Source organism: Cannabis sativa, chromosome X (assembly GCF_029168945.1).
Source record: "Cannabis sativa cultivar Pink pepper isolate KNU-18-1 chromosome X, ASM2916894v1, whole genome shotgun sequence".
Taxonomy (NCBI): Eukaryota; Viridiplantae; Streptophyta; class Magnoliopsida; order Rosales; family Cannabaceae; genus Cannabis; species Cannabis sativa.
In genome coordinates this window covers 20,076,669-20,101,370 of record NC_083610.1, presented here as the reverse complement: position 1 = coordinate 20,101,370, position 24,702 = coordinate 20,076,669, and the positions used below count along the sequence as shown (strand labels likewise).

The 24,702-nt window shown below is 32.7% G+C and overlaps 4 protein-coding genes across 4 annotated transcripts; 2 read left to right on the top strand and 2 right to left on the bottom strand.

Annotated features, from left to right (window-relative positions):
* The first annotated feature begins 3,483 nt into the window (after positions 1–3,483).
* LOC115702969 (probable LRR receptor-like serine/threonine-protein kinase IRK) lies at positions 3,484–5,014 on the top strand. The gene has a single exon (XM_061106837.1). It carries the CDS (start codon positions 3,773–3,775, stop codon positions 4,922–4,924), a length of 1,152 nt encoding a protein of 383 aa, XP_060962820.1. The 5' UTR covers positions 3,484–3,772; the 3' UTR covers positions 4,925–5,014.
* A 5,294-nt stretch (positions 5,015–10,308) lies between these two features.
* On the bottom strand, positions 10,309–11,834 carry LOC115702998 (ADP-ribosylation factor 1). The gene is made up of 5 exons (XM_030630474.2): positions 11,372–11,834; positions 11,125–11,195; positions 10,900–11,019; positions 10,663–10,781; positions 10,309–10,529 (listed from the first exon to the last, which is right to left on the bottom strand). The coding sequence occupies exons 1-5, from the start codon at positions 11,517–11,519 to the stop codon at positions 10,418–10,420; spliced, it is 570 nt and encodes a 189-aa protein (XP_030486334.2). The 5' UTR covers positions 11,520–11,834; the 3' UTR covers positions 10,309–10,417.
* Positions 11,835–11,979: 145 nt separating this feature from the next.
* Positions 11,980–13,767, bottom strand: LOC115703001 (stress enhanced protein 1, chloroplastic). The gene is made up of 4 exons (XM_030630476.2): positions 13,578–13,767; positions 13,390–13,485; positions 12,424–12,602; positions 11,980–12,295 (listed from the first exon to the last, which is right to left on the bottom strand). Exons 1-4 carry the CDS (start codon positions 13,624–13,626, stop codon positions 12,191–12,193), a joined length of 429 nt encoding a protein of 142 aa, XP_030486336.2. The 5' UTR covers positions 13,627–13,767; the 3' UTR covers positions 11,980–12,190.
* A 4,630-nt stretch (positions 13,768–18,397) lies between these two features.
* On the top strand, positions 18,398–22,760 carry LOC115702973 (sodium/proton antiporter 1). The gene is made up of 10 exons (XM_030630448.2): positions 18,398–18,719; positions 19,330–19,503; positions 19,633–19,761; positions 20,011–20,187; positions 20,342–20,448; positions 20,860–20,980; positions 21,257–21,318; positions 21,426–21,728; positions 21,873–22,167; positions 22,260–22,760. The coding sequence occupies exons 1-10, from the start codon at positions 18,486–18,488 to the stop codon at positions 22,383–22,385; spliced, it is 1,728 nt and encodes a 575-aa protein (XP_030486308.2). The 5' UTR covers positions 18,398–18,485; the 3' UTR covers positions 22,386–22,760.
* The last annotated feature ends 1,942 nt before the right edge of the window (positions 22,761–24,702 follow it).

The following is a 24,702-nucleotide window of genomic DNA, read 5'->3' as shown; positions in this document are numbered from 1 at the left end:
AAATCAAATTTCCCAGTTTTTTTATGGTGTAAATTTTTGGTATAATAATAAAATTTTTTTAATTATTTAAGCATATAAATTCAAATTTATATTATTGGTGTGCCCATCTTATTAGTACATAACAAAAGAATAGTAATTAATACTTTCAAGATAATAATCCTCACAGTAGACAAACGTACATCTTGGGATTCTTACATAAGAAAATTAACAAAGAAATCATCATATAATATATTGCATATATTACTATGAGAGACCAAGGTGAGACATACGTACGGCCTTCACATACCTAAAACCATAATAAAAAAGGATCAATTATTACAACAAGATCATGATATCAATATCATAATTTATAATTAACTACACATTTTCTTTCTTAGGGTTTACCTAACAATGAGTATTAGGAGGAATTGGAATGCGACACAGAGCGGGTAGTTGCATGGCAAGATTGCGATCGACACCAAGAACGCCCATTAGGAAAGAGTTGTTCAAGTAGTTGCAAAAACATACCAAGTTAGCGCCCCTTAGCGCATCACAACATTTTTTGGTGAGGGGCGCAGGTTGATTCTTCACTACGGCTGGTCGACATGCATTGAGGCCATCCTCACTCATGTTGCATACCCCCAATGCCCCTTCTAACATGCACCCAACAATTATTGTAGCCATAATTACTACTTTCACACCTACCAATTTCATTCCTTTCATCATTTTTTGATAATTATAATTAGTACTTTGTTATTAATGTATTTAAAAAAACCAATATGCAAGCTAAATTTTAATGTTTGGGATATGGAAATATCGTATGCTTATATACTAGTGACAAGACTCACAACCAAAACTAGATTAAACCCACAATTTTGAGATTATGTAACCTATTTTATCTATTTATAGCACACTCATTTTTATTTTATGATTTTTTTTATTATTTATTAGTCAAAATTTCGGGTATAATATGGTCTCATTGATTACTAATATAGGTTAATGATGAACTTAAATTTGTCAATAATTAGTTATTAGGTAATGGGTTGTTTAATACCAGAGTTTGATTTACTTTTCTTCGGTTGTTATAATTATGTTAATTGATGACGTGAAATCAATTAATTTTTATAAATAGTGTTTTTGTTCTTGTAATTAGTTTTATAATTTTTTGAACAAGTTATTAGTTTTGCAAATACCTAATTGTAATCTATCTAATTAAGAAGAAGAAAGAAAAAAAAAAAAAAAAGTTCACCCACCTAATGATTTTGTTGGTACCCGCCCTATTAAAGTTTATTTTTTTTTATTATTTTTTTTCTAATAAATAAGATCATTACATTGCATCAAAGAAAAATACAGACAATTGCAGCTAGCCAACTCTCAATCAAATCTATACAAGTTTGAGTCTTTGAGAGCCAAAATTGATCTATCAATCCTATTTTTGTGTGAAAAGTTTTTCTCAATCTATTTACAATCAAATGTTTTGCAAACAAGAATGACTCTATTTCTTTCAGCCCGTATGAAACAAACACAAGAATTAAAGACAAGAATATAAACTTTGGTTTGCTCACTTTGCTCCTTCTAATATAATTCAAGTTACCTTGGAAATGGTAATTATGAGAGCCAATTCTAATCCAATTCAACATCTCTTTTGTAAATCTATTGCTCAAACAAATGCCCATGAGTTTCCAACTCACTCTTACACAAAGAACACACTTCATCAAACTCTAAACCAAAGACCCTTGAGTCTATTTTTGATGTTCAACTTTTTCAAGAAGCCATTATGTAATAAACCAATTCTTTGGTATGCTAAAACAAGATTCATTATTTTATTGTATAAATACTATTATTGATTTTTAGTTTCACTAAAAAAAATACTTTTAGTGACAATTTTTTAGTCACAACATAAATTTTTTATGATTAAATTTGATTAGTCACTACAGAAAGTTACTTGTGACTAAAATATAGTAATTAGATACAAGTTGTCACTAATTTAGCTTTAGTCACAACAAGTATTGTGACTAAAAACACATTTAGTTACAATAAATTGTGATTTTTGTGACTAATATTTTTAGCCATAGACTTTTTAGTCACAACGTAACAATGGTAATTTATAAGAGTCATGAATCAAGGGCCAAAATTATCACAAAAATAAGCTGACTTGCTCGTTAATCTATACAATGCTGAGGAAGTAAAACAAACTGTCTTCAGCATCCTTGGAGGGAAGGCTCCAGGACCCGATGGATTTGGTAGCTATTTTTTCAAGATAATTGAGAGATAGTTGGTGGAAAGGTAGTGGAGGCAGTATTACCATTTCTCCAAATTGGATCACTATTGAAGGATCTGAACTCTACCTCTCTTACATTAGTGCCGAAAAGCAAATGCCCCAAAACAGTGAGTAATTTTAGACCTATAACTTGTTGTAATGTCTTATACAAAATTGCTACCAAGATAATATGCTCTAGATTAAGGAAGGTTATTCTTGAACTTGTAGCACATAATCAAAGTGATTTTGTTAATGGGAGATATATATATTTATTCCATTCCTTTGTTTGGTTGCAATTTAAAGTATTGGAATATCATTCCAATGGAATGACCTTTTCACCATTTTGGTGGAATGACTATTCCATTTTGAAATGGAATAAAAAATCATTCCAATGCAAGATTTGAAATTTTTTAATAATTTTTCTTATTAATTTTTTTATGCATTTTAAATTTTATTTCATTCCATTCCTATTTTAATTCTCATTCCTATATTTTTATTCCTCCCAGCCAAACGCCATTAAATTAATTCTAGCTTTAGAAATAGTTTCCCACTTGAATCTATTCATGGGGATAGTGTTGCATATCATAAATCTACACATGTTGTTGAACATTTTTCTATTTATACATCATGGAGTATTTGTCTCTTCATGCAGTAAATTAATGGATTAGATCTAAAATATAAAATTTGTATTTAGTATATATTAAATAAATACACTACAAGTAAAATAGTGCGGATCAAACTAGACTAACATCGCTACCAAGATCTGCATACTACTCACAGTTGTTGAGCTTTAAAAGCAAGGATACTCATTTTTTTTTTTGTTGAAAAATGATAATAAATATGTTAAATTTAGAAGTAAATTAGAATTTTATTATTACAACTAAAATCCAAAAGTTTCTTTATCAAACAATGTTAATTATAATTTTTTAGTTAATTTTCGCACTTAAAATCACATATTAAAATATTTTTTAAAAAAAACAATCATAGTAATATTCGTTATAATATTAAATTTATAAATTTTTAAAAAATTCTGAATAGTTTACAATACCCAATCAGAATTTTTAATATTTTAACTTACCACGTGTGTTCAAATTTTTTTAAATATTTTCAACACTACAAATTATTTGAGATTTTTAAAAAAATTACATAAAGTTGATAGTCTTTTTCTTTTTCATTTGGTTATGAGAAATTTATATTTATATTTTTATTATTAATTAATATATATATTTTCTTTTTTTTGATAAAATTATTTTACTAAAACTTGGTATAGTGAAAAAACATAATAAAATATCCAAAGGATTGACATACGTGTGTGTCGACCATTAATCAAAACCAATAGAATTTCAAGTGCCCTCCAGCCAGAGAGCGAATCCTGTTGACCTCTCTCTCTCTCTCTCTCTCTCTCTCTCTCTCTCTCTTCTCTTCATTCATTCACACTTTTCACAGTTCACACTCCTATATAGCTCTCTCTCTCAATTCAAAATCGAAGGCTTCTCTCTCTCTCTGTACTCTCTTCTCAAAAACCCCACCAAAATGGCCACCTTCTTCATCTCCCTCGTCTTCTTCCTTTGTTTTCTCCTCTCCACCTATGCTCTCACTTCACCCTCAGACATTTCAGCCCTCAAGGCTTTTAAAGCCTCCGTTAAACCCTCTTCCATTCCAACTTGGTCTTGTTTAGCCTCCTGGGACTTCGCCGCCGCCGACCCATGTGCCTCACCTCGCCGGACCCATTTCACCTGTGGACTCACCTGTTCTCCTGACTCCAAACGAGTTACCCAGATCACTCTCGACCCGGTTGGTTACTCTGGTACACTCACCCCACTCCTTTCCCAACTCACCCAACTCGCTACTCTCGACCTCGCTGATAACTATTTCTATGGCATTATCCCTTTTTCCATATCTTCTCTTGTTAATCTCCAAAGCCTAACTCTCCGATCCAATAAGTTTTCCGGGTCGGTTCCTTCCTCCATTACCAAACTCAAACTCCTCGAAGCTTTGGACCTTTCACATAATTCTCTTTCTGGGTTTCTTCCCAGTGCCATGAATTGGATGTCCGGATTGCGTCGACTCGATCTGAGTTACAACCAACTCAAAGGGTCGATCCCCAAACTTCCACCGAATTTGCTTGAACTCGCTCTGAAGAGAAATTCGCTATCTGGGCCACTCTCCAAATCGTCGTTTGACGGTTCGACTCAGTTAGAAGTAATCGAACTCAGTGAGAACTCGTTCACTGGAACACTTCAGAGCTGGTTCTTTCTCCTACCGTCAATTCAACAAGTTAACTTAGCCAATAACAGCTTGACAGGTGTCGAGATCTCGAGCCCCACCGCAGGACAAAGCGACGTCGTGGCGGTAGATTTGGGGTTCAACAGAATCGAAGGATACGTGCCTGTTAATTTCGCGGCGTATCCTCTGTTATCGTCACTAACTCTTAGGTACAACCGGTTACGTGGCAAAATCCCATTGGTTCTCGCCCAAAAGAAGTCGTTAAAGAGACTTTTCTTAGATGGAAACTTTTTGATCGGTCAGCCGCCAGCGAGTTTGTTCGGCGGGCAGGCGCCGGTCTCGGGCAGCTTGGGAGATAATTGCCTGTGGGGCTGTCCAGCATCCTCACAGCTGTGCCTACCTACCCAGAAACCCAGTTCCATATGTAAGCAAGCCTATGGTGGAAAACCAAAGTCTTGAAGCCTCAATATTCTTGGTCAAATATTTCTACTTATTTTATTTTTAACTCTGAGAAAATTAATAAAACAATGTATAAAATGCTTTTTACAATGTAGCAATTTGATATATATATATATATAAATATTTGTATTGTACACAGTTAGGAGGAAGAGTATATATATAATAATAATATATATTGATTCTCTTACATCTTGATCCACTGATCACTTAAACTAGAAGTTTAGTGCCAAAATTTCCTTTTAGAACATTATTATATTATCACATTACATCTCCACTGTCCACATCTAATTAAACAATTTCATCCTAGTACTTAATACTTATCTTTTATTTTCGGCCAAATTTGAATATTGATTGGTTTTTTTTATATGGTTTAAAAATTATGTGCCACTCATGATCGTAGGGTCTCAAAATTATTAATTGTAAGGTGGACCAAATATAATTAAACTAAGAGAAATATTTCAAACCTAACTAATGCTGACAAGTTTATATTCAAGGATGAAAATAGAAAAGAGCTTTCATCAATGGCTGAATTTTTCAGGACCAGTAGTGTCTGTACTCTTTTCTTAATTCTTTTCTGAAAGTATGTACTCTGTTTTTTAAATGGTCATTTTCTATATGCAATTCAAGATAAAAAGAAAACCAATAATTATGTAAATAAAATGTAAATTTTGGGAAAGAGTGACTATTATAGAGTTTTAAATTGAAAGTCAGATTTTGCATTTTGACAGACTGACACATTCATCGGGGGATTATTGTTTGTTTGTGTTTCTGAAGAGAGTGTGTGTATTACACGCGCTATTAAGAGCGTGGTGGTAAAAAAACTAATCATTTGAAAAATAAAAAATCACATTAAAAAAAATTAGAAAATTAAAAATTAAAATAAAAGTAAAGATACTTTGGTTATTGGAAAATGTGATGTCGACCAAATGCAAGCATCTTCATGTAAAAGACCGAAAGAAGATTTGCATAAACAAGTAAACAAGCAACAAGAATGAGTGAGCTGTAATAATATAACTAATCAAATAAACTCATTTTAGGCCTTGCATGGTCCCATTTATTGCTTTTGTTTTTAATTGACTTCTAAACAAATTTATGGTTATATATGCAATCATTTTTTAACAAATTAATCATAGTTTTTGTACAACTAATACAACAATAATGATCCATTTAGATCATATATTGTTACAATAAAATTCAATTTTTTTTACATGTTTTCATAGCAATAAAAGGTATATAGATTCTTCAGTTACATTACTTGTAGGATACATCTCGAGCCCCAAACGTATAGGTTCTAAAATTATAAAAATAAAATAGTAATATATAGATAAATATTAAATATTCTTATTTTAATTTAAGAGGTAGATGGATCAATTCACAATTTTTATTTTCTTATTATTTTTTAAAACATATTAAGTTAATTGTGGCAAAATCTTCAATAATTTCAAGAAATTAAATTCCAAAACTCAAATTTTTACACCAAAACCCTTAAAATTACGATAGCACGTGTACACTATGTTTACATGGACAATCCAACAAGACAATTAACAGTTAAATTTAGAGTTAAAAAATATTTAATTATTTAATTTGCTAGCAGAGTAAAACTATTGAAAGTATTATCACAATTAACTCAAAAATTTTTAATGTATAATTATAAATAATTAAATATTAGAGCTCGAGTTTTAAAAACATTCACCAAGAATTATTATTTTAATAATTATTAAACTATGTATAGAAACTTTAAAATTTTATTTTATTTTAGGTATCATATACTTTAACATCGACCCATCTTGCCTTGATTCACATAATGTAAAATAGTTATGCTTAGTGCATACAAAAAAAAAAATTATTTTCATTTTAAGAGAATAAAAAATAGTAAGAAATTGAATGATTTACTTATTTAGTTTGGGGGTATTAATGTATTATGGGTTCTTCTCCAAACAAAGTTTCATGATTAAGGTAAGATAAGAAAAGTATGAAATAGAGGAGACAGTTTATTTCCAACCAACCACTTGTTTGTCACCAATTAAAGGTAGGGACCCATTTTTGCACAAGTCAATCTCCTTCTTTATCTTTCCTTTTACTTTTTACGATTGAGTTAAAGCAAAAGAACCTTGCAATAGTTTATAATAATAGAAGAGAGAGGAAGATAGTTTTTTAGTGAACCTTTTCTTTTCAGATGAGTGGGAATTTAATTTACCACCAAATGGGAATTTTAATTCAACTCATATAATTTAATTTGACATTGTACCACTCCTCTTTCTTTCATGGTTGTTGCATTTATTAATCACAAGACATAAATTATATATAAGAGTATCAATTGTATAAGATTAGATTCTGGTCCATGCAATTTGTTCCATTATTTCTTTACATAACAAGAAGCTCGCATTTTTTTAGTTAATGAAAACTATTATTATTATTATTATTATTATTATTATAGGTAAATACCATTTTGTAAAAATTACCAATTTGACTTTTTATTTTGTTAAATGAAAATAGACTTTATATTTTTTAAAATAGTAAAAATAGGACTCTAAGCTCAATTTATAAAAATTGTATTTTTTTTTTAATATAATCAACTTTAAGACAATTTCTAACACGAGCAGATACAGAAAATATAGTCAGTTTTGTCATTACATCTCTAGATCAGATTATTATTAAGTTTTATTTTGACAAAAAATTAGTTCAATATTTTATTTGTACAATTTTAAAAAATACATGGTCTATTTTACCATTTAATAAAACAAGAAAGTCTAATTAGTAATTTTTACAAAGCATAAGATCCAAAATGATATTTATTTATTTATTTATTTATTTATTTTTTGCAGAGAACAACTATTTTTAATTTAAATATATTAAATATATGAATAATATTGTATCCTCTATAAGCTTTCAACAAACTAGTTTTGAATTGCGGATAGTATAATTATATGCAAATTTTATTGTATCCTTAATTTGGCTGGGAATGTTTGGAACCATTAAGGTAAGCATTTAAATGAGTAATATACACTACGATTGACAAAGCTTGGGTTGAATTTGAGTTTTATTTACAATTTTATTATAGGTAGATACTAGGTCACATTTGGTTTGATTATTTTTTTTAAAAAAAAAAATAATTTATGCCATTATGAAGAGGTACAACAACTATACTAAAGATGCATGTAGTTTTTAGTATTCCACCAAACTTGTTTTTTCATTTTTTTTTTCTTCTTGGTGATTTGCCAACAAATACTCGATTGTTTCTGTGTTGATTGGGTTTGGCATATTGCCTTTTAATCAACATATGGGAAATATAATAGCAAATTTTCCATTTAATTTAATGAAAGAAGCACCAAATTTTGGTAGAGTACCAAAATTAGTTAATGATTTGGTTTGGTTTTACACATCATTGAGAAAAGAGATATACTATTGGGTCATGGAGCACATGGATTTGGTTCGGCCTGCCATTTACAATTCAACTGAGTTTTTTTTTTAATAAATATAAAAACAGCAAGATGCATTCCTTCAAAAGATCTATGGTTTTTATAAGTGGGTAATTTGCAACAACATACTCTGTGTTCAATTTTTGGCAAACATGTTTGTACTTTCTTTTAATACAATTATAGATATTTGCATTTAAAAATTGAAACAAATTCTAAAAAAAAGAATGTTTTCAAGGGAGTAAAAGGAATAATATAATATGAAAATAAAATATTGTGGTGTTATTAGGCACTAATAGTGTTCAATACTACTAAAAGAAAAAGAACGTTTTATGTATAGTTTAATAATTTTTTAAAATGCCAGTATTAATATTAATATTAAATTATATCAATAATTATATTTCATATTATAATAGTATTGAGGACTTGAGGTGTGCATAAATCGATCCAATCTAATGATAACCGACTGCCAGACATTGGATATCCAATTGTGATCAGATCAGATTGGATGTTATTTTTGAATATCTAATTGGATCGGATCGGATGTTGGATAGAGTGTCTAAAAATCCAATATATCTAACATCCAATTAAACTAATTGATATTTTCATTTAGTTTGTATGAGTAATTAGATTTTATAATGTTATACGTAAAATATATATGTATACATAAAAATTAACATTAAAATTTTACTCTTTTTTTCTTGGATTGCATGGATCCAATCTAATCTAGTACATATTGGACCTAAAAATATTGGATAGATCCGATTCGATCTAGAAATACTAGTCTAAAATATTGAATAAATTCAAATTGAACCAATAAATATGTATGAAATATATCCAATGGATAGAAACAATCCAATCCAACATCCAATGGATGTTGAATCGATTGGATGACTGAGATCAATTAGATCGGATCGGATGGTAAAATCTAACATCCAATATATAATTAGATCGGATCTGGATGGACTTAAAAATATTGGATGTGATCCAATGAACACCCAATGAGAACTGACATATCTTTTAGCAATTATCATATAAATAAAAATAATTAGTATTTTTTTTCATTTCTAAGTTATGCCCCTTAGGATATATGATTTGTAAATAATACTCTTCAAAATATAAATATTATATTAACGTGATCCTTCCATCACACTCTATTCAATTTTTTTTACGAAATGAGTGACATAGTAGATGATAGTTGATAAATGAATGCAAATTATATACTTTTCACAATTTTATATGTCAATGAATAATAAAATAATTTTTTTTTATATCAATTCATATTTTTAGTTTTAGTTTTTAATCATTAATGTAAAATAAATGTGAAAAGTAATTAATTTGCATCTACTTATCAATTATCAAAGCACCATATTATTAATATAATTTATATTTAAAAAAATATTATTTACAAATGAGTTTGTAAATCTAGCCGAGTTCAAGCTGAACTGTAAATCTAGGCAAAAACTAATGTTAGTTTTAAATGTTTTTGAAGAATTTACTTTTCCTTTCATAATGTAATTTTCTTTTTAATTGTGCTTATTGGGTGGTTGTTTCATTTGGCTCTCAGATTGAAGGAAGCAAAGGAAATGAGTACAGTTCTTAGCAATCCTGCACTCCAATCTGATCCCCTGGCTGCTCTCGCTCAACACTTGGAGAGCACGCAGCCGGTTATAGAAGAGAAGTTAAAGAAAACGAACAAGAACAAGAATGAAGGGAGGAAGAAAAAGAATAAGAAATCAAAGTCTTCAACAGGACCTGAATCTGTGAATATGTTAACTGACCACTTTGCAGGACCAGCATTGTGCTTATGAGTCAAAAACAAATTATCAAATTTGTTTGATTGTAAGTTTTGCTATTTCTAACTAATTTTGTTAGATGTTACCTACCAACATTTTACTTTACATCAATCTATAGTTGAAGTAGGGGACATGTAAATTACAAAAGGTTCAAACTTCAGAATCAAACAGGACAAAACTGCCCTTTTGGAACAATAGTTTTATTAGACTTGTATTGAATGTTATACAAAAGAGTCTGTAGTTTAAGTGTAAGCATAAAGAACTGTACTTTAATCTAAATATTAGGCAGCTTTATTTAAACTATTGTTAGATTTGTTAGAAAGATTGTTAGCTAGCCAGTCAAGACCTTCGTAGAGTCCCTCACCGGAAGTTGCAGAAGTATGTTGGACCAACCTGTACAAATATTTTTACAAAAACCAGTCAAAACATCTATGCCATATACCAATGAAGGAAAAGATTAAAACCAAGTTTTACATTCAATTTAGTCAATTGTCTATAGTTTTCGTAAGATAAAGGCAGTGAGTACCAGCGACGATGACTGAGCGAGTGCAGGCTGAGTTGATTGGTTATCTCAGACACAGGCATAGCATTTGGAAGGTCCTTTTTGTTGGCAAAGACCAATAGTGTGGCATTGCTCAGTTCATGCTAAAAGAAGAAACAAAAAAGGAGCCTGCCTTAAACCATAATAAATGGGAGAAATCTAGTTCTACAGAAGACAAGTAAACAATTATATAGATTGTTTCAATCCTTTATCCAAACTTACCTCAGTTAAAATACGATGCAACTCGTGGCGGGCTTCTGAGATCCTTTCTTGGTCGTTGCTGTCGATTACAAAAATGAGACCTAGTGTGTTCTGAAAGTAGTGCTTCCACAAGGGCCTTATCTGTTTTACAAGGAAGATCATCACAAGGCTAGGCTTTGCATTTTCTTGATCAGAAAATGAACTGTGAATAGTGAAAGGAAAATGAATTCAAGCTTACCACCTTACCTTATCTTGTCCTCCCACATCCCAGACTGTGAAGTTAATGTTTTTGTACTCTATGGTCTCCACATTAAAACCTATTCCAAAAGAAAACAAAAACAAAAAGAATCAATAACCACCTTTCTAAATTTGACAAATAACTTGAAATCTAATAAACTAGTGATTTTGCTTATACACTACAACCTCTCCTCTCTCTCCCTTAAGACCCAGAAACCACAAATTTTCTGGGATTAAGTGTTCATAAATTAGATACCTATTGTGGGAATTGTTGTAACGACATCTCCCAGTTTTAGCTTGTAGAGAATACTTGTTTTTCCAGAAGCATCAAGACCCACCATGACTATCCTTACTTGATTTTTCGGAAAAAACTTCTTTGCAAGTCGAGAAATTCTTCCACCCATATCACAAAAAAGAAGAAGAAGAAAAAAATCAAATCAAAAAGGGTATAGTTGCAGAGAAGTAATTTTCATCAACAGAGAAGAACAAATACCCTTTTGTGTTAAAAAGACCAAAGAGAATATAGAAAAAGGAGATCTCTTTGGTTTCAAGCTAACACCAGCTGGAATATTAGTGTAAGGATGAGGCAAACAAGAGAATAGAATCAATTCTATACATAAAGAAATGGAGTAAGTTCATTGTTCTCTTTGAACTTCAAAACAGGAATTTCTTTTTTCTGGTCCAATTGAAGCTTTCACATAACATCATCAGCTGAGTCTAGCTGAATCTCTGTTGGTTTCTTGACAGTGAAACTAATGTAATTGAACCTTAAAAATTGTTTCCACTTTTGTCCTTACCTGAATGAATTGTAAACTAAAAGATTCTCCTAATCTAGAGCCATTATAGGATATTACATTGTGTGAATACCAAAATACCATATCATTGGTTAAGCAAGAGTCAACAGAAAAATTCAAGTGAAAATCATTCTAGAGAGGTAAATGAATTAAAGATTTCATCACCAATGTATATACTCAAGTATTGATGCTCATAGGGAAAATTAATAATACAAAATGTAACTTGAAAGTATAATTCAGAGTTACTAACTATACAAATAATGCAAAGCTATCAAGTATGATCAATTTTTGGAGGCGGATTGGAAGATGAAAACTGCTGTTAGAACTCCCACTAGTGCAGTAACAGCCAATGCAACAGTAGGCAGTGGACTCGAGAGCCCGAAATTCTGCAAAAATCAAAATATAAAACATATAAATGATAACAAACTCTTAAGATATAAAAATAATGGTTGCAATGTCGAAAGCAAACCGCTTCTATAAGCTTAGAGCGAAAAATACAATTCATGTGCCTTACCTCCAAAAGCCCCTTTCCTGTTGCTATCTCAACACTAATAGCGACTGCAAAGCCAATCATGGCGAACCGACCTAGCCATACATCCAAGCCACTCTCCTGAGTACTTTGTTCACATTTGATTGAAAATGGTGTTGCTTTGCTTGCAGCATATTTCCTTTGACAAGAAGTCCTCCTTAGTACTAGAAATAAAAGCAAGCAACTCATTTCACTAAGTGATAAACTGATAACTTCATACTTTGAACTATTTATAAGGAATTTTTAGGAAATGAAAACTCTAAGAACTTGAATACAAATGTATGTAGAAGTATCAAGAACACAGGCCGAAATCATAAATGATTCAATACCTAAACCCTTCTTTTCTTTTCTAAATTAACTTTACAACCTCTTTACAAATGACATGGTGTATAATGATCAGAGGAAAGACACAACCAATTATCTGAAATTCCTTAACTGTGGTAGAAAAAATACAATATATCAATCAATTACATAGGAACACAAATCTTCTTGGAAAACTGAGACTAGGCCAATCCTAAGGCTCAATTCTCACAAGTGATGCATCCCATCCTACCACACTAGACTACAGATAATAAACTAAACATTAGACTGATGGGGTATTTTCACAAATGGATAAAAACCCTTTTTTAGCATATAATAAGTCTGGTTCACAGAAAAGATAAAACTATTTGTAATGGTTAATTACATATCCTAATAAGTAATTCCCATTTCATAAATTTTTTTCATTTTCCTAATTGCAAGCTGCAACAAATCATGAACTTGTTACAATTCTACCCTCACCTAGAGTTTTCATGTATACCCAAAGAAAAAAACCATGTATGAAACAGTAAAACAAATATTACAAAATAAGCTTACATGGATTTTGGAGCCAGAGTCATACAGTATCACAGGGTATGATTTCTTAACAGTAAAGTTAAGAAGAAGGAAGTAGTTTGAGTTCAGAATAAGTACCAAGTGGAGACCCGGTTGCAAAGAAGGACCTTGTTTGGGCGAAGTTGGAAAGAGAAGGCCTTGAAGGAATTGGTGCTGGGCTAAAAGCGCATGCATCTGCTTAAATTCAAAATCTTTAGAAATGAATATTATTACTGTAAAGAAGAGTTGGTATATAATGGGGTGAGAAAGAGAAGAGGGGTACCTACCTCGGATTGAAACGGAAAGAGAGGCAGAGATTTGAGCTACAGCGGCCATTGTTATTGCAGAGAGTGGAGCTCGAATTCTATGTCTCTGACTATTGTGGAACTGGAAGGAAAGCTTGCCTTTGGAGCTCGAAGATGACCAAACACTATGTGAATGGGATAATGACACGTGTTCATTCAATATGCATGGTCAAATCTTTGTGGATATAACATTTTTCTTTTATTTTATCTTTTTTTTCTAAAAGGAAAAACACTCTTAAAAGGTCAATTTTTATAAAATTAAATTAAATTCCAAGTTTCATCAGAGGCTATTTCTATTTTGCATTCTAAGTTTTTTTTTTTTTAAAAAAAAAATAGTATAATTTTTATCTGACTAATCGTTTAATTCTTATTTTAATGTTTGATAATGATAATAGTGTAAACGGTCTAAATTGTACTGCATCACACTATATTTTGCTATTTAAAATTTTGCAGTGCGATTGCGATTCGAGAAATAACAATATGTGCATATATGATAACAGTGAGAATGCCATCACAATACTTTAAATTTCTATTCAAACACGAAGATGAAGGATCACATATTCATTTTCCATTCAAACTCCTTTCCCCCAACAATCTCATGCCTAAATTAATTTTCTTTTAGGTTTATGAATAACCCTACTAAGTTGTTGAAGGATCGTTTGTCACACTCAAAAAGTCGTCCTTTACGGTACCAATGCAGGGAAACAAAAAAGAAAACAAAATATTAGAATAGCAACATGATCTCGCTATATACTCTAAATACTAAAAAGATTTCATGATATCTAAAATATAGAGGGGAAAATATAGTTATTAACTGATACAACATATGTGTTGTTTACTTAGAATTTTGATTACAGTGATGTGGCAAGAATAACGACACGTGGCACGAGGATACTAGGGCGGGATTGATGAAAAATATATAAAGTTATGATCGTTGGTGTGGACTGTTAGTCATGACCAGTTGTTATGACCGTTAGAAGAGAAGTCTGATGGTCCCCTTTCCCCCTAGCTTGAGCGAGGTGGCTGCCTCCAGAGAGACGGTGGACTAACACTCTCATAGATGGAATAAACGATCACCACACACCTACAAGGTCAAATCAGTGTAGGAGTAGATGTCACTACCCCTACCTTAAATGTAATGGTATACTCAAAAGGTGATGAAGTTAGTCTAGGGGTGTACGCCTAAACCCCTACATCCTCATGGTCTAAGAAGTTTGTTCTCCTACATAAGACATGGGGGATATGGCATATTTATTATTAATTTTTCTCTATGCAAATGTACATATCGATAGCAAGTATATGCTCACAGGAGTGAGGTCGATCCTACTTTGATTGTAGTTAAGTAATAATAAATTAAACTTCCATATCTATTTGGCAATAACAAATTTAGAAGAGGAAATTAAAATATAAAGCAATAGAATAATTAAATTAGAATAAAAATTAAGAATGATTAGAGTTATGGCTATTGATTTCAATTGTATCTATCTTATATGACATAATATAATTTAATTTCTAATTACTAATTTTTATGCAATAGCATATTTACTCAAGTAATTTATAGTTGGCTAAGATATATAAATTTCACTTACATGTAAATTTTGTACTCTTGTGATAAATTTAAACATGTAAAAGACATTAAGCATGAAAATCCTAATTGTTATCCAAACCACATAGGTACTCTCGTCCTATATTAAAATTTGTCCATATTTCACTATAGCATAATCGATACTCACTTCCCAGATTTTGTATCGAAATCATAAACAATTAATTGATGGCTAGACAATTAAAAGAATTAAGAACGAATGAAATAGAAGTACATAAAAAATTGGAAGAAGAATTAAATTATATTAAAACCATAAAAAGATGTCAAAAAATCTCCATCAATACCCTAAATAACAATTTAGCTACTCCTGTTCATTGTAACAATTAGACACAATTCAAATAAGAACATAAGAAGAAAATAATCTGGGGCAGGGCAGAGTTTGTTCCATAGGGCAGGGGCAACAACACAGGCAGGGGACCTCTCTAAAGCCTAGACCAAATAAGCAGACTTTGTAGTAAATAAACCATTCGACTCTTTCAACCATACTGTTACGAATTTTATGTTTATTACGTAAGTGTACGCAATCAAGTAATATCTCACGCAAGTGAGTTCGAACCACAGGGAATTGGATTAAGTACTACTAAACTATACTTATGATTCTATTTGGTAAAATAATAAGTTTGCAATTTGAAAGTAAATAACTCAGAAAATTAAAGAGAAAATAAACGAAGATTAATCAAGATGAGAGATTAGGGAGGTGAATCCTGTTGATAAGTTACCAATGTTAATACCTAATTGCTATCCTTATCTTAATGTGAATGACAGATTATAAATTAACCTAACTCCTTTCAGATCTTTTAGGTTCTAAATAATATGTTCTCTAATTAACTTCTTAATTAAATCAACATAAAATCAGCATTAAGCAATAATCTATTTGTCACTGAGGCTATATAAATACTTTCGTTTCACATCAAAACCTAGACTATCCAAATTTTAGCATTCTCAATTCTCACTTTTCAGATTTCGAATTGAGATCATTAAACATGTAAAAGGTGATCAAGCTTGCACATGGAATTGAACACAAATATAGATAGTATTCACACATAAGATGAAGGAATGGCAATTATTTATTAACTAGGCATAAACTTAAACAACAATTATCATCCTCCCTTATTGGGAAATTTAGTTCATAATAACTCTAAAAACATCCATGATTAATTCAGAAACAAAAACAAACATAAAGAAGAAATTAAGGGTAAAAGAAAGAAACTAGAAGGTGATATCGCTCCGGGTCTTCAAGATAGCTTCTTCTCCACTTGCATCCACTATTTAGGTCTATTTCTCCTTGCTCTGACCTTCAGTGTCGTATTCCTTATATAGGGATGAGAAGTGTGCCTCTAATTGAGAGAAAAATCAAAATTAGGTCAAAACCACGACGTCCGTACCAAGTCGCGACTAGCACTTAAGCTGGTCGCGACTACAGGCAAACCTCGAAAATCAGAGGTGCTGCCAAATCTCAAAGTCGCGACCAGAGTCGCGACCAGGAAAAAGGGTCGCGACCTGGCTCTCTGGAGGTCGCGACTACTGACGCGTCTGGAGCCGAATTTTCCAATTTTTTTCCAGTTTATCCCAGTTTTCCGCCATTTGACTGAATTTGAACTTTAACACTCCGGGAACCTGAAATAATGAAAATCAAGCGTAAAACTGCCCCAAAAGACACCAATAGACGAGTTAATGCTAACTTTAAAGACCCGAAACATAGGCTAATTATAACCTAACACATACCCACCTATCTTTACCATGACTACTAGGTTTCCCCCTTTAATGATGTTACTAATAGTTTCCGAATCAAAAAAAGGTTCGGGGTTTAGGAATGTCCCAATTCCCATTATCTAAAAATAGCTTTGTAACCTTAGTCACCTCCCCCGAGTTGGGGGCAATGGACTTAGGGTAGAACCCCGTACCATGTAAAATCTACAAACTTCAATATTTCTTTAGATTTCATTACACTCTTCCAGAACCAAGAGTCCAAACTTTTAAAAGAACACTCCAAGAACGACATTCGTCTTAAATATTTAGCTCTAAGCACTTTACAACGCAAAGATTGTTCTTCATTGAGGAGGGCCCATCCCCACACTTAGCAAGCAAAGCTCGATTCATTTCAAAAGTCTTTCGAAAACCAAGACCACCCCTGAATTTTAGAAAGCATAAGCGATCCCAAGCCTTCAAATGAATACACTAATTTCCTTGATCACAACCCACTAGAAATCTCTGATCATACCATCTATTTTTTAGGCAAGTTTTTTTGAAAGTTTGGTAATTTGCATAGTGTAAATAGGCACAACAAGCCCAACTGACTTGATCAAAGTAGCACGACCAGCTTTTGAAAGAGATTTCAGCTTCCATCCATGCAGCTTCAAAACCAGACTCTCAAGAATGAAGTTGAAATCAGCATCCTTAAGCTTGGATCTAAATAACGGGAGGCCCAAGTAGTTAATGTTAGAAGTGGCCATATTGAGTCCAAGTTCTTGCATGATGCCTCTATTCATACCCTCAATAGTATTGTTGCTGAAGAAGATTGATGTTTTAAGCTTATTAGCCCGTTGCCCAGACCAAGTACAAAATTGCTCGAGGCACTGCTAGAAGCCTTTGGCCTCTGCAATAGTCGCCTTTTCTCACTAGGATAAGATCATCAACAAAGAAAAGATGTGAGAGCTTAGGCCCATCTCTGCTAAACTTGATACCTCTAACGACACCAAAGTCTAAGGCCTTCTCCAAAATACGCGAGAAGATATCAGCTGTTCAAATAAAGAGATAAGGGGATAGAAAATCTCCTCTCGTAGGCCACACTCAGAGACTAAGTCGCTCACCTTTCCTCCATTGTGGTGAATATTAAATAAAGTGGTCGAAATACACTGATGAACCTAATTGAAGAACTTGTCAGGGGCCTCAAAGTTGCTGAGTACATGATCTATAAATTCCAAGCTTAGTTTATTATAAGCTTTAATCAAGTTAATTTTGATAGAAAAAAATAAAATAAAACCAATATCACTTTATAGGATTATTCTATATATAATACATTCTACTCACAACAAATAACAATTCCACTAATTATGGTTATGCAATTTTTATTAAAAAAAGATAATAATAATTCCACTTATTTTTAACTCAAAATTAACACAGTTATTATGGTTATGCATTTAACTTATCTTTTATTTATTTATTTATTTATTTTTATAGAAAGAATAAAAAAAATCTTAATCTTCATATAAAAAGGGACCAGCTCATTGCCCCCTTCCCTTTTCTCTTCCTAAAAATCTTCCCTTTCTCAGTGTTCAGCTCCTCCAATGGCTTCCCTCTCTGTTGGGACCTATTTGCTGCCATCCCACAAGTTCAACCTACCTCCACTTTGCTCCCATTCTTCACTTTCTCTGTCTCAAACCCACTTCTCACTTCTGTCTAAAGGTTCTTCTTTGCCTGGTCTAAGGACTCCAAGGCTGCTTGGAAATGTGCTGCTGGCCCGAGCTGAGGATAAGGCCAAGGACTCTTCCTCTTCTTCTTCCTTTGACACACCGTTACAGGTTCTCCTTTCTTATTCACTTTCATGAAGAGTTTCAAATTATGAAGGTGTTTCCATTATCTTTGTTTCGCAATTTATCTATTTCTGGGTCAATGATTTTTGGTCAGTGAAATTTGGAGATTTGGGGTCAATTTGTGAAACACTGTGGCACTTTTATCAACCCTTTGAACAAATAAATTTTATACTTTTTGGAAACTGCATTTCATTTAGTGACCAAGGAGAATATTTTTTTCTTTTTTTCAGTTAAAAAAGATATATGGGTTTCACTTGAATCAATGAAAGTAGCCATAAATCAGGATTTGTTTGCTCTGCTGCTGATTTGAATTAAGTTTTGTTAGAGCTAATAGTTACTTAGCCTAACAGACATTACTAACTAACCTATAAAAACTTGAGAGCAGAGCTGAGCTAACTAACTACTAGCTCTAACAAGGTTCCAAACTTGTTGATATTAATGGAGTTAATTAAGGAAATAGCTACTATAGAAGTGTGTGTGTGTGTACTGTGATTGAACTTGATAGCATAGCATTGGGTGTTTGAATTGTATGAATCATATTATGCATAGCTACAACTGATAATAGCACTTCGAATTCGACCACTTAAAATATTATCAGGAGTTGACACCTTCTGGAACATGTGATCCCTTATGTTCGGTTGACGAAACAAGCTCAAGTGATTTTGAAGCAAATTACCAGCCAAAGACTGATTTGCTGAAAGCCATTGCAGTAGTTGCAGCAGCTGGAACAGGGGTGTTGGCAATTAACCATTCTTGGGTTGCGGCTAATCAGGTATATATCTTTATGTTGCTAGTTTTTTGACGATTTATATGTCAATTGATTGTGGTTCCAATTCCAGCTGTGTCTTATCTTCATTTTGAGTAGAAACAAAATATATGAAGAGAAAAATGTTCTATGCAGGATGTAGCAATGGCATTGTTGTTTGGAATAGGTTATGCTGGTATCATATTTGAAGAATCTCTAGCTTTCAATAAAAGTGGAGTAGCATTACTAATGGCTGTGAGCCTGTGGGTGATTCGAAGTATTGGGGTAAGATTCGTTGTGTTGGACTTTACCAAGCACATCTGATTTGCTAATAATTTATATATAGTTCCTTCTTATTCCCCATTTTAATAACAATGCATTTAGCCATCCAACAAGAAGCTGAAAAGTTAAGTTTTATTCTATATTATGATTATTATATCTCCTTTTACCTGTATGCAATGGTAATTGCAAGCAAAAGTTGCTTATGTTTATTTTAATTTAATTAGTTTCTGCTATGTTTTTGGGTTTGTGTAGGCTCCTTCAACTGAAGTAGCTGTTACAGAGCTAACACATGCCTCTGCTGAAGTCAGTGAAATAGTTTTTTTTATACTTGGTGCAATGACAATTGTAGAGATCGTTGATGCTCATCAAGGGTTCAAACTAGTTACAGATAATATCACCACTCGTAAACCAAGAACTCTCCTCTGGGTGGTGAGTGCTCTCTATTCTTTTTTTGTTTTAATATGGAGGATCACATATGTTTTCTGCATCATATTGAGTATTAAGTTCTTAGTTTCTATAGTTGTCAATTGACACTGATAATATTCTGATCATGGTTTCTGACCTGTAATTGTTGGCATTGCAGATTGGCTTTGTGACCTTTTTCCTTAGTTCCGTCCTTGATAATTTGACATCTACTATTGTCATGGTTTCTTTACTGCGGAAGCTAGTGCCTCCATCTGAATACCGGAAGTACGAGCAAACTTTGTAGTAATGTGTCTTATATGCTTGAAGAACTTTGGTGATGTTTTTATTTGCCAACTAGATTCTGAAGTTTCAAGTTTTTCTATGAAGGAAAAAAAATTATATCAAAAGCATGTGAAACTTTAAAACAAATTATCTAAAATGCAGTTTGGTTACAAAACTAGTTTTCACATTTATTCAAATTTTGTTTGAAGTATTTTTTTTATTTATTTATTGAAAAAAAAACTGAACACCTTTTACAAGGTGCGGTATGGAAGTATTAAGGGAAAAATAAGATCTTGCATGTAAACTGCTAAAAAATTGCAAATGAGTGATTGGAGTTGGAAAATGTGGTCATTAATGTCAAAATTGATGTGTCTCTTTAATAGTTAATGTTTGCAATTTGAATTTGTTCATCAGGTTTTTAGGAGCTGTTGTTGTTATAGCTGCAAATGCTGGTGGTGCATGGACTCCAATTGGTGATGTCACCACTACCATGTTGTGGATACATGGTCAGATATCCACAGTAGAGACAATGAAGGTCTAAATAAAACATCATATAACACTTCTGCATCTATTAGCATTTTGTCCATTTTCCTAATGCCAATGCAAAAAGAACTGGGTTTGATTTACATAAAAGGAGGAAAAACTACATTGCTCAAGAAACTACAGTGCCTTACAATTTTCATGTTAAAGCCAAGAACTGAAACCAACTGGAATGTTGCATGGATGTCAGAAACCTTTTCTACACAGATTGATATGTTTCAAAATGTTTACCACTCTTGATTTTGAATGACTATTCTTTATTTGACTGCAGAGCTTGGTTATACCTTCAGCTATTTCTCTCGCTGTACCGCTGGCTCTTATGTCTCTGACCAGGTACTCTTCAGGCTTTACCAGAGCAAAGCAATGAGCATTTGGTAGTTACAAATTTACACTTAATGGATTATGTGCGTTAATAATGTTTTGCAAGCTCGTCTATGCAGTGAAGTAAGTGGGAGTGGCCAGGACACTCCCAATGTTTTGGCATCTGAACAGATGGCTCCTCGAGGACAGCTTGTTTTCTCTGTAGGGATTGGAGCTTTAATTTTTGTTCCAGTATTCAAGGCTCTAACGGGGTTGCCTCCATACTTGGGTATGCTGTTTGGACTGGGAGTTCTTTGGATTCTAACTGATGCTATCCATTATGGCGAGTCTGAAAGGCAAAGGTTAAAAGTACCCCAGGCTTTGTCAAGGATTGACACTCAAGGAGTGCTTTTCTTCCTTGGAATTCTTCTGTCAGTTAGCAGGTGACTATCCAATTGTTAAATGATTGTAGCATAGATTTTAGAGAGATATGACAATTCAGAACCATGTCTCACAGGTTCGAAATTTTACTCAAGCACACAACTTGTACAATCTGCATTATTTATATTTAATTTGTTCTTATTTAGCCTGGAAGCAGCTGGGGTTCTACGCGAATTAGCAAATTACCTAGATTCTCACATTGCAAACGCCGAACTGATCGCCAGCGCAATAGGAGTTGTATCTGCAATTATAGACAATGTTCCTTTGGTTGCTGCAACCATGGGGATGTATGATGTAACTTCCTTCCCTCAAGATTCTGAATTTTGGCAGTTGATTGCATTTTGTGCTGGTACTGGTGGATCAATGCTTATTATTGGGTCAGCAGCCGGAGTTGCTTTTATGGGGATGGAAAGAGTGGACTTCTTCTGGTACTTTCGGAAGGTAATTAATAAATCACTCAGCTGATAATTTAACTACTTGAAATTTCATCATTTTTCTTGTTGGGTGACTGAGTTCACTCCTTTCCATTGCAGGTGAGTGGTTTTGCTTTTGCAGGTTATGCTGCTGGCATTGCTGCCTATTTAGCAGTTCATAATTTCCACTTATCTCTACCAACTACTATAGCAGAGGTTCCTTTCCTTTATGGGTTCACACACTAAGAACCAAGCTCTGGATGCCTCGCTAGCTTCGGACAAGGCGGTATATACTTCACCAAAAGAGTCAAACAATTCTAGGCTTCTTTAAAGTTTCTTCAAAAAAAGTAATAGAATTAGTAAATTGAAGTTTATTTTGTAACTTATGATGGAATATTGCCCTAGTAGTCCAATAGCCAACCATGTTACTGAGCATTCATTAAAATAAAGGTCAAGGGTTACTCTTTACACCGTTACACGTTTTCATATGCTTCATAAAATTGTAAGAAAGTAAGAACTGAGGTGGTGTTTGGTTTAGTAAAATGTAATTGTATGGTTATACGAATAGTAAAGAAATGTAATGGTAGTAGTAATAAGAATACTATTACGATGTTTAATTTATTTTGTAATGAGCATTGTAATTAGAATTCTTTTGTTTAATTTAGCACGGAAAGAGAATGAAATATGTGGTATAGTTCCTCTAAATTTAATGATCTCCAAACGTTATTTCGGTTATAGAAAGATAGATGTCTTTCGGAAGGACATTCTTAGAAGTCTAACTTTACCATTTGGAAGTAGTCTCGTGGAATGATAGGTGCCATTCGGAAGGGCTTTCTCAAATGCCTATTATGGCTACCTAGAATGAGTTTTTAGGAAAGGTAGCCTTCCTTTGGAAAGGAGTTTCGGATGGCCAGTTGTTTCCTCCTGGAATGGAGTCTCGGATAGTCGACTATAGCTGTTGTCTTTCCTATCTGGGAAGTAGGGATGGCAATTATACCCGCGGCTTCGGGTACCCGCCCCTAATGGGGCGAGGACGGGGGTTGACTTTTGGGGGCGGAGGCGAGTATGGGTTTAAATATTCATACTCTAGTCGGAAACGGGACAGGGCAGAGGAATAGATACCCGCCCCGATATGATATATGTACATATTTAAGTTTTAAAATCATAACTTCTAGTCTACTACAATTAAAATAACTTCATGATTTATATTTTTTATTGATTATACTCTATTTTCTTAATATACACATCATTCCACTTAAGTATTGTTTTACTTAATTTTTATGATTATTTTTTATTTAATTCTCTTTGAGACATCATTTTTATTTCAAAAATATATGTAATGAGTACCCACCCGATGGAAATCCTTCCCCCGTTGGGTAATTCTCGGCCCGTCCCCGCTTTAATTTAAACAAGTATTAGGGCGGGTATGGGGGTGAATTTAGGAAGCGGGTATGGGGGTGAATTTAGGAAGCGGATATGGGGTGGGGGAGCAATCCCCGCACCCGCCCCACCCTGTTTACATCCCTACTGGGAAGTCTGCAGCATATGCTTTGGCCTGTCTTCCAGGAAGCGTACGTCTCATTCGGAAGCACTTCACTTATGCTGACGTGGAGATATTGTTATGAGGAGTTTGTTAAGTCTTAACTAACTTAACAACTAATTATTGGTAGCCACCGACTTTGGATTCTATATCGCAGATCTATAAATACCACCAACACTTATCTTTCTAAGGTGTGATTGATCAGACGAGTTATGACTTATGAGAGGTGATCTTGAGAGAGAAAGATTGAGAGGTACAGAGAGGTACAGAGAAAAGAGATAGATTGGGCTTGAGTTTTGTATGAAGAATATCCTGTAGATGAAAAAGATTCTTGGGTAAGAGTGTGAGAGATAAACACTTTGAGAGAATCCATTGAGAATTGATCTCGGCTGTATTGTACCCTACCCTATTCTAACTCAATCAATAAAGACGATTTCAGTGGTGTTCTAAAATTGGAGTAGAGTCATAGATCACATCAATTTATAGGACTTAAACCAGTATATATCTTCGTGTTGATTTCATTGTCTTATTGCTTTACTCGTTTCTGATTTAGATACTATATTCATCACAGTTTTATCTCTGATTGTTGTGTGTGTTATTTGTTAATCTTATCATTAGTAATTATTTATTAATTAAATTTTTAGTTGATTTGAATGCACTTTAATTGTAATTTTCTTACAAAATAATTGGTTTATTGACAAAAATACCTTAAAAGGGACAAAAAAGTCTTTAATATAAGTGGTAATTTTAATTCTCATGAGATAAATGTATGTAAGATAATTCATAAAAATAGTATAATACTTATTAGAGCATTTTAATGCAGTGCTATAAAAATGGTGTATATGTATTTTTTAACTCATGTTAAGAAAAAATTAAACTTCAATGGTATTGTATAAAACCATCTCCAATAGATGGTATATAATTTGAGTCAATATAACTCAAAAATAAGTTAATGTTATATTTGACCTAAATTTTATAATAGTGCTTAAATTAATCGACTTTTTTGATATAAATGTGTAAAGT